This window comes from Achroia grisella, unplaced genomic scaffold, assembly GCF_030625045.1.
Source record: "Achroia grisella isolate CSIRO2021 unplaced genomic scaffold, CSIRO_AGI_Agris_v1 utg511, whole genome shotgun sequence".
Lineage (NCBI taxonomy): Eukaryota > Metazoa > Arthropoda > Insecta > Lepidoptera > Pyralidae > Achroia > Achroia grisella.
The window spans coordinates 3,607,913-3,619,244 of NW_026712905.1; the positions used below are offsets into that span (position 1 = coordinate 3,607,913).

The 11,332-nt window shown below is 36.6% G+C and overlaps 1 protein-coding gene across 1 annotated transcript; it reads right to left on the reverse strand.

Annotated features, from left to right (window-relative positions):
* Window positions 1-2,231: 2,231 nt before the first annotated feature.
* On the reverse strand, window positions 2,232-3,158 carry LOC131846579 (uncharacterized). The gene has a single exon (XM_059195916.1). The coding sequence runs from the start codon at window positions 3,156-3,158 to the stop codon at window positions 2,232-2,234; it is 927 nt and encodes a 308-aa protein (XP_059051899.1).
* Window positions 3,159-11,332: the final 8,174 nt, after the last annotated feature.

An 11,332-nucleotide genomic window follows, 5' to 3' on the forward strand; every position in this document is an offset into this window, starting at 1 on the left:
AATACCGATAGCCTTGCGAGACTGGCAGCGGACCTACCAGATCAATATGAATCTGAGTGAATCTCGCCCGTGGTAATTTAAAGTTAGCAAGAGGGGAATTGACGTGCCTATTAATTTTTACACGTTGGCACGAAATGCAGACGCGTGCCCAGTCCCTACAATCTTTCCTAACACCTGGCCAAACGAACCGTTCCGCTATTAATTTGGCGGAAGCTTCTTGTCCAGGGTGGCTAAGGGAATGCAGGCTATTAAAGACTTGCTTTCTGAAGGGTTTTGTTACAAAAGGCCTGGATGTCGCTGTACTGACGTCGCAGTACAAGGGTAAGCGACTTCCAGGTATATGTAGTTTTTCGAGGCATAAAGATGATCCTTCCTCGATGAGTTTTGCTAACTCAGCATCGGTGACTTGACTTTGGGCTAAGAGGTCGAGATCTACTGGACTGCTCAATTCATCAATACGCGACAGAGTATCCGCTACGACATTATCCTTGCCGGATATGTGCCGAATGTCGGTGGTGAATTGAGCGATGAAGTCCAGGTGCCTATACTGCCTAGGCGAGCAGTTTGTCTTCCTTTCGTGGAATGCGAAACTGATCGGCTTGTGGTCGGTATAAACAATAAAGTGCCTGGCTTCGAGCATGTGACGGAAATACTTTATAGCTTCATAAATAGCCAGTAACTCACGATCGTAGGGGGAATATTTTTCTTGGGAAGTTGTTAACTTCCGGGAGAAGAAAGCTAAAGGTTCCCACAGATCGTTTTTATACTGCTGTAAGACAGCACCCAAAGCCTTATCGGATGCGTCCGTCACCAATGCTAACTTAGCACTGCAGTCTGGGTGGGCTAACAAAGCTGCGTTAGAGAGTCCGTCCTTACAGGACTCAAATGCCGATAGGGTGTCACCTGATAAATTGATTGGGTGTGATCCTTTTACAGCCCCAGTCAGCAACGCGTTTAAAGGAGCTTGAGTTTGGGCAGCTTGAGGAATAAATCTCCTATAAAAGTTGAGCATGCCCAAAAATCTCCTTAACTGACGTACGTTGGTGGGGGTAGGAAAGTCCCTTATGGCCTGCACTTTGGAGTCCAGTGGTTTGGTGCCATGCTCAGAGATATTGTAGCCTAGAAAGGTTACCTCTTTAGCCCCGAAGACACACTTGGACGTATTAACCAGCATGCCATAGTCTTTTAGCCTCCTGAATACCTTACGGAGGTGATCCTCATGCTGTGCCTCGCTCCTAGAGAAGATTAGAAAGTCGTCGAGATAGCAATATACGAAATCGAGGCCTCGGGTCATCTCATCGACAAATCTTTGAAAGGTTTGCCCAGGCATTCCTAAGACCAAAGGTCATGAAGGGAAATTCGAATAACCCGAATGGCGTAGTTATTGCTGTCTTCGATATATCGTCAGGACTGACAGGTATCTGATTGTATGCCTTCACGAGATCCAGCGTACTGAAGACTTTACAGCCTGAAATGCTGTGTGAAAAGTCGTATCGGATACCTGTCAGGCACTGTACGAGCGTTAAGCAACCTGTAATCCCCGCATGGACGCCAACCGTTGTCCTTCTTTGGCGCTAGGTGCAGAGGCGATGACCAGGGGCTCTCCGAAGGCCGGGCTGTGCCGCTGGTGATCATCGACTGAAATTCCTGTCGCGCTATTTTAAGTTTATCGGGGGCTAGGCGACGGGGTGAGCTAGATACTGGAGGGCCTGGTGTCGTGCGGATATGATGGACGGTGTTGTGTGGTATTGTGTGATGTGTACCAGCTGGTCTAGTGATATCTGGAAACTCATCAAGAATTTTATGATAACGAGAATCACCAGTCAAGACCTTTACAGAGTGAACATTTTTACAATCTACAGATGTGGCAACAGAAAATATAGATGTAGTATTATCTATCAGCTTTTTATTGCGGCAATCTACTATTAAATTATAAAATTTTAAAAAATCTACTCCTATAATAGGTTTGGTTACATCAGCAACTACGAAGCGCCAACTATAGTCTCTATGCATACCAAAATTTAAAGTTAAATGTACATAACCGTATGTTGATATAGTTGAGCCATTGGCTGCACACAACTCGAAGTTAGTAGGGGCACGACGATCACGCAGCGCCGACCGGGGGAAGACACAGAGGTCGCTACCAGTGTCGACCAGGAACTGTAACTTCGAAGATCGGTCGGTAACGAAAAGGCGACCAGTAGTAGAGGATGGGCAATCGTCAGCCGCCATTACCGACTGCCCATGGAGTTTCCCGCCATTTTAAAGTCACAGGGGTGGATACAGTGGCTGGCCTTATCGCCGAATTTACTGTGGTACCAGCAGATCGGGAATTTGCGGTAATTAGACTGTGACCGCGATTTTGACCGAGATCTACTGCGCGTGGTACGTCGAGATGGTCGTTGCTGGTGCTGTTGCGGAATGCCTCTATTAGTCGTCAGCGACTGCATTTGCCTACGAAGCTCCGCGACTTCCCTTCTAAGGTCACTGAGCTCCGTATTAGAGGAGGCCTGGTTCATAGAAGCTACCCTGGGCGACACTACAGTGAGGTCGTTTACCCGGTCTGCCAAATCTGCCAAGTCATCCACGTGAGTAGTGGCAGGCTGTCCCGCTAACACCGTCTGGACACCATGTGGGAGACGACTGATCCATATGGTCTTTAGGAAGTCGTCCGGAACGTCGATACCAGCCAGTCCCTTTAAATGGCGAAGAAATTGGGAGGGCTTCCGATCTCCTAGCTCCTCATGCATCAACAACTGCTTCAGCTTATTTTCATTTGATGCCGTCAGCCTCTTGATGAGCTCAGCCTTGAGCTTGTCATATTTCTGCGTCGCGGGAGGACTTATAATAATATCCTTCACCTCTCTAGAATATTTATTGTCCAACTGGCTGATGACATAATTGAATTTTGTAGCGTCGTTGGTAATGCCGGAAATTGAAAATTGTCCCTCCACCTGAGCGAACCATATTTCCGGTTCTTCGGGCCAGAATGGTGGTACACGGACGGATACTTTATAAACCTCCGCTCCGTCGCGACTTGCACGGGAAAATTCTCGTCCGTCAATATTCTCGTCAGAAGTGACAATGGAACTGCGCTCTCCGCGTTCCACAGCGCCATATTGTGTGCCTTCTTGTGCGTCTTGGAATTCTTTATTCATGTTTAAATACGGGGTCACCAGTTTGGGCTTCTTATTAGTGTAGATATAAAATAAAAGTTCGACTTACGGTTGATAAATATGTATGTATATATTGTCCCAACACGTAAACACAGTTACACTTAGATAGGAAGAAAGTATATACAGTAGAAGGAGAAGAAAGTCACAAGCACAGTAAAGAAATAAGCACAGAATGAATATAAGCACTAATGAATAAGGTGATATAAATGAGAATAAGCAGAGCAATATCAATTACAGTACGGCCGATTTATCAAGCGAGTAGCGAGCGTTCCGCGTCATAGATAGTTCTCGACTGGTTTGGTAATATCGAATTGAATGTGCGCTCGCGCTGTTGGCCGGTTCCTCGGCGCGCTGACTACCTACATAGCGAACAAAAGAGTTGTGACGTCAACCTCTTATTGAGCGTTTCCACTGCACGCTGCAATTGTACTAGACGAACCGGTACGGTTTAATATTGATAAAGTGTAAATAAATATTACGTATATATTTCTGTATAAGTATATGTATATTGTATGTAATTAAGGTTATTATTATTAAATAATTGTTTGTAATAAATATTTGTAAATAACTATAAATAAATTTATGAAACTGTGTATTTATGTGTGGGAATCGCCTACAATTTTATTTCTTATAATACAGCGAATTAGATTTAAAATGTAAATATCTCAAACATCAAAACAGCGTCACGTACGTATATAGTAATAAGGGGTGACTTTGTATCCTGGAGAGAAATTTGTAGGAAAGAAAGATAAAGACGATAGGTTTGCTGACTAAAAAAAGAAGATTTTCCAAATATAAAATAAATAAAAATTCGTCAATTTTTCTTTAATTTAAACCTTAATTTGTTATACCTAAATATTTTTGAGGGCAACAGAGTCATCAGGAAGAAATCACGTGTTTGACTCCTGATGACTCTGTTGCCCTCGACACGTGATTACATTTTGAAACACTATTATTAGTTTAAAAACATTATTATTTTATAATATTACTTGCACTGCACTTTAGAATCTTAAAATGTATAAATAATGCAATACGAATTATATGAAAAGAAGTAGTTATGTAATATCATTTCCAGTTGTAGAACTACAGGCCTCGGCTACGAAAGAAGTGTCGTAGCGAATAACAAAACCTACTACGAGTTTCGTGCTTCCAACTATAAACTTTCCGTAAATTAAAGTATTACTACGAATAGTATTATAGATATGCGATATATTCTCTGGTATTACGTAATCACGAATAATAAATTTCTTCTTATGCGAACGATTTTACTTCATTTTACCACTCTACTGAAGAAAGGAAGGCTTTGTTGTGTATGTATCTGAACTTTAGGGGAATAATTAAAGAAGGGTGCATATAGACTACATTTCGTATTTCGTATTTGAATAAATTTAAAGCAATTTTTTATAATGATCATATGTACCTTTATACATACTGTATAAGAAAGCTTTATAATTTATTACCGGTAAATTTATACTCCTTCATGCATAACACAATGACAATTGTAGTGTTTAATAAATAATTAAACATGGACAAACATGTTAAACGCGTCATTGGTAACATATTTATTATTGCAAATCATTACATAATTTAGGTAACCTCTAGAGAATTAATATAATTACAGTTTTCCTATTTATTCAGGCAACAATGCAGTTTAAATAGAAATGTTTTATTTACATTATTATGCAAATATATTCATAAATATATACAATTATACGTTAAAATAACCTGAATTTGAAATTACCGAATGTATATTACCGCATCTCTTCAGAACGGCAAAGTTTGAAGTTTATTTTTGTATTTGTTCTTATTAGAGCAAGGTTCATGTAAATGAAAATGCTTATAAATTTCTTTATTTATATATAGTATATAAATAATATAGTGATAGTTTTATATGAAGTGTAAACGAAACATATTAAAATGTTCCAAGCATTTGACACATAAACCGCATAACGCCACGCTAGTTATCAACAACATTTTCTCACTAATGGCTACACCTACATATGTAGACTATATACACGGTATATGTATAAATATGCTGTGGCCTACAACGGTTGCACGTGTCCGCATACCCTGTGATGTTATATTCAAGTCTAATAACCCCTAATCCTCCTGCCTACGTCACAATTACTCGCTTTTGTCCATCAGACAGGATTTACTGCGCTGTCTATGAATGCATTATAATCTATGCATAATGCAGCAAGCGTAAAGTGCACTGATAGTATATTTCCCTGTAGATGTGAGGTAATACGTAATACAGTGCTTTCGGCGGAATATTCTGGAATAATGTCATTGTAATAGTAACATATTGGTATTAGGAATAATGAATATTGCTGAAAGCGTAACAACACCAACTTGCAATGAATTAGACTTAAAGTAACATAATAATAATAATAATCCTTTATTCAACATAGCATAATACAGAGTGAAAATATAAAAAAACTTAAAAGCTAATATCGCGTTATGAGCTGAAAGGGCCTTCACTCAGCTGCGAGTCACTGCAAGGCGCTGATTTTCAGTGGAGCCACACCTAAAAAAAAGTTATAACATACTTCATACTTTTTTACTTTAAATATTTAAAATGATAGGAGTGAGATAATTGTATGAATTAGAAGTATGTGAGGTTATGTTATAGTCATATACGAGTACAATACTAGCGAACCTGGTAGACATTCGTATACATTTTCCTGTCTGGAAAATCGCAACTTACCAAATACAATTGTTTTTTAAAATAATTCAGGAACCCATTGAAATATATACAAAATTTAGTCGTAGTAGTTAAGTGATAAACACACCTGCAGTATTTTTTAAAGTTAATTTAAACAACAAGTAATAGTAACATAAATCTAATACTATTAAATTCTTTATTTTTTGTTATATTCAGACATCTTCATTACTACTGACGACCTCGGTGGCCTAGCGGTCTAGCACACCGCTTTACGTCCGATGGTCGCGGATTCGATTCCTCGCACGGCACAAACATTTGTATTCATGAGTATGATTGTTTGTATCGGTCTGGGTGTTTTGTATGTATAATCTGTATGTATTTACGAAACAAAAAATTATCTATGTATTTGTATTAGTTGTCTAGTACCCATAACACAAGCTTTAGTTAGCTTAACTTAGGTCTAGATGGCGTTGTGTGAATTGTCCTGAGATTATTATTATTACAGTATATAACAAAGTCGCTGTCGCTGTCTGTCCCTATGTATTCTTAAATCTTTAAAACTACGCAACCAGAATTTGCTAAATGCAATATTGCTATAGGAAGATCCAGCTGTAGAAAAATACATAATTATTTATTTCGAACTATAAAAATAAATCATGAGAAATGAAAATGTTGAGGGTTATGGGAAAAAGGGAAAAGAAACTAAACAGTTTTATTTCAGCATCTTAAAAAGGATTAAAACTATCTACTGATATAATATCTATGTCCATGGATTTAATTTACGTCCGTAGGTCAAATATATTATTAAACTTTAACTTTAACTAATACCTAAAATTTTTACTTATCCATATATGTATGGCACCCTATATTGCCACAAACGAGGCAGCCCGACAATTACTAAATACTCGTAAGTCTTTAGAAAGAGACCCTATGTAATAGACTAATTTAAAAGGCTTTAATATTATTAGCCGAAGAGGCTCGTACGTTACGGAAGTAGCGCTGCAGCGCTGCAATTAACATGTCCCTGTGTACTTTGTGGACGATTCTTGTGGATTTATTCGATTACTGTTCATTAGGATGCACACAGCGCTCGCTTTGTGATGCAAATTCCATGTTTTTGTCCGGCCCGTAGCGTGCGTGCAATTTTATACACTGCAATGTGAGCGATGTTCAAATAGAAAACATGTTGATACGAGTAGTGGTAGTCAGGGCACTTATTACAGCTGCCAACTGAAAACAGTGGATATACGAGTACAGTACATGCATATAGAAATAAGGCGAAAAATATTGTATGGGACTTTTTCATTTACAAGATGTCATATAAGAACCGATTAAGTAAATAAAGCTGATTACACTATAGCGAGAGAAGGAAATTAATAAGAAAACCGTTCACCAAACTACCTGTGGCACATAAGCTGTATCTCTCTATTATGAGAAGAGATCAAACCTGTTACTCCCACAAATCTAAAATATCAGTTCAAACTGCAAACAAAAAAATATTTACTCTTAAATACAGATGTATCAGTTTAATTTTATGCAAGCCATAAAATTAATAAACATTTCAATATGAACACATTAACACACTATGTATTGTTTTTCAAAATATTTCCTGCCACATCTAAAATACATTTTGCACTTTTTTCAACTATTTTTCTACATGGATATTTAATGTCTCAGCCTTAATACAAACATTTCTATAACAACTCTAAAAACATAAGGGCTGCCGTTGTACACACCCATCTTTTGCGTACATATACAAAATAAAGTTAGTAGCTCTTGGCTCCGGGACTACCTAAAACAATTTCATAAGTGGAATGCAGCTCAAGTTTGGCTCAACTTTATAAAATTCAATATTTTGATGCATCGGGACACGCTCCAAACTGACTCAAACAGTGTCGAGTTCAGCGATGTAGGACTTCTAGATAAAGATAGTAAATACAATTTCTGATCCTGTAGATCAGTGCTTTCCAATCTGTGGGCTACGACCCACAACCAACGATCCTAATGATAATGGCTTCCCGACCTACATTGGTCATGATAACTTCGTGGCGCAAGAAGGTAATTATTTATCTTTTTAGATAATCTATATCTTATTATCTAATCTATAATAATCTGGAATAGAAGCTGTCGTTCCTTCCGATGATAAGTTGTAATCATTACCAATATTCAGAAATATGAATTGCCATTCAGGAGGACTCAGGTGTCGTGTCTCTGTACCTTATAATTTCACTGCATATAAACCGAACCAAAACCAAAAAACATATTTCATGTCGGCTAGAATAAATGAGACTGAGATACTACTTCGTAACAAAGTCGCCTGCGAGATGTCACACTATGATAAATCTTTAAAATCATTTATCTTAAATTTTTAAGCTTTAAATTCAGCCTAAATTCTTAAAGATGTTAGAACTATTCAATCTAAAAAGGTTGAAAATCACTGGTGTAGATAAATCTGGCGCGAACAGGACGCCATCTCGAGGGGCGCAATCCTGCGCAACTTTGATTTGATTCTTGAATTCTGTGCTGTGAAAAATGTCAGAAATATAGTTTGGCCGAGCCAGACGTCGGCGATCACGGATTGTCAGTACTGGGAGCAATGTCCGGCACTTGAATTTAACTTCGCGTTGAATGGTTATACAGACGACAGCTCTACTGATATCTTGTTTGAATCAGACTGTGTGAATGGACATCGAATAGTATGTACGATATCACAATTATATATTTATCAAGCTCAATTACATTCACGTATAAGATTATTAAGTTTAAATCTTTCGAATTTTATTTTAATTTGTTGTAAAAACCTATCTGATGCTTGCTAATTCTGGTTAATAGTTAATACTGCTTACATGCCCGATTTTATTTCTATCATACATTTATATTATTGTTCATTCATATGGTTATTATTATTTATTCATATAAAGATCATTACTACAGCCTATATATCTACTTATATTTACTGATTTTCCGGTAACGGTAAGCACTGATAATTTACTATAACAATTTAATTCGATGGACGCAATAGGTTTTTCAATTTGAATTCAAATTTAAATTCTTTATTTATGAAGTACAGGTAACAAAGGCCTTAGAATAATTATTATGTTCTCCTGCTATATTGGATTAAAGTGCACCCACTCAGTGAAATGTTGGCACGTCAAGTTGCGCTAACCACGACAGTGACGTCAACTGCTGATAATGCCTCTACCTTACAATACTTCCCTTTTGGGATTTTAGTTGCAAATATATACTTATTTAGTTAGTATTAATAAATAATAATTACAGAATAAGAAATACAAGTGTGAGTCTTCCGGAATGGCAACCCAAGACGGGTATTACATGATAACGTGATATCTGTAGTGCTGTTCATATATATATATATGTATAGAAAAGCGATGGTTACCATTCATCACAGTAATTGCCATTCAATTTACATAAAAAAATGGAATGATGAAAGTAACAGACTTACATATTAATATAATAGTATCTAAAATGTACATATGGTGACCTAAATACCAAAGGGCGTCTGTTTAAGCAGACAGACGAAGAAATTAGTAGACTGCGCATTATAGTTTCCAAATATACGTGGAAAACTTTCGCCTAGACATAACATCTAATTTATTACTAATACATATAATTAATAGATAAATTATTGTAATATACTATAAAATTCAAACTTGTGGCGGCGCCGCGGCGTGGTGGGTCGGGTCGATGTGCTAATATGGTTGAGTGTAATGATGGCTGGCTCATCCGCCATACTCGGGAACGAGTGCTGCTTGTGGGGACTGGTCTGTTCAGGTTGCGAACACTGATTAGATTTTTTGTTTTTTTTTTCAACAGCATATGCTGGTGGTCTCTCTATTCTCCCAAATTTGAATTTAAATGAATCTGTATTAATGTAAGATTCATTAATTCAGTTTTCATTTCGTTCATTCATTCATTTTATAACATTAAATCATTAATTAATTAATTAATTCATTCATTATAACAGCAAGCATCAATTTTTAATTAATCAAGGAGCTCCTTAAATATTATAACAAAAAAATACGCAGATCATCAATATTATAATTTGTCAAATCATTCTACGAACTGCAGTGTGGCTAAAAAATACATCAGGTAGATTTGACACATCACTAACAAGGATACTCTCTTGTCAGTGTGTTGTCTGTAATAGACCTATGTGAATAAAGATATTTTGAAATTGAATTTGAATATTATAATAAATTTATTTCATTTTCTAAGCTTACACCGGACTACGATTTACAATGGCTAACAGACAGAATTTCACACCTCATCTGCAAACTAGGAACAGGCGAGAACACGATCGCACGCCGTAGGAAGGAACACTAAACACGACACTTCCTCTATCCCGGCCTGCCCGACCACAATGCACTTTGCTTACTCTATTTCCTCTAGATACCCTAGAGATAACACTGACCAAAGATATAGTTATAAATCTTGGCATATAATAAAAATATTGCTATAGATATGTGAGAACAATTATAATTATTAGAGTATTTTACCATCATAATAGAACCCAAAAAAATACTGTTAAAGGTTTTACGTGTTATCCGTGTCTTTTGAGAAGTAATTTCGGTGCAATTTTGACTAATGTATTGTTCCTTTACTTAAAATTTAGTATTCTAAATTTATAAAATATTAAAAACGAATAATCTACCTATAATCTCCAGTACGTTATATCCATACGACCCTCTTAGGGTCGACATATCGGGAGCTCTTAAGTAATATTATCATAGTATAATAATAAATAGAAATATCCCGTTTATATAATGTGTACAATTGTAAAAAACCGTGTAAATAGTTTAAAATATTATATGTATAAGTACAATATAATTACAAAATAAAATTTAAAATGGATTTGACTGCGCGCAAATAGTTAATTTAAATATTTATATTAAAATGTATAACGATTATGTTTATAATGACGGCCTAGAGTGTCTAGCGGTTTAGCACACCGCCTTACATCCGATGTTCGTGGGTTCGATTCCTCGCATGGCACGAACATTTGTATTCATGAATATTATTGTTTGTACCGGTCTGGGTGTTTTCTATGTATAATATACATGTATTTAAGAAAAAATATATCTATGTATTTGTTATCTAATACCCATGACATAACCGTTAGCTAGCTTAACTTGTGTCTAGATGGCGCTGTGAATTGTCCTGATATATTACTTTTATTATTATAATAAATATATCCATTCCATGGAATTCATTTCCATGTATTGTTTGCAAACAATACTAGTTACTATACAGAAAGTTTACATGAATGCAATTTACTGCTTACAGACTTAACATTCTAGTACAAAACTCAGCCGTATAGATTTTAGCAGTAACATGAAGACTGACAGATTGCAATGGGAAAAGGGAATACACGCAGAGTTAAGTCTGAAATTACTCTACTTGTTTTTATTTGCGCAATGGCTACTTTGGTTAGAAATATTTTATAACTAGAGTTAGTTCAGAAGATTTCACA

Coding starts and splice junctions, on each gene's coding strand:
- LOC131846579 (XM_059195916.1), bottom strand. CDS start 3,158: ATGAATAAAGAATTCCAAGACGCACAAGAAGGCACACAATATGGCGCT.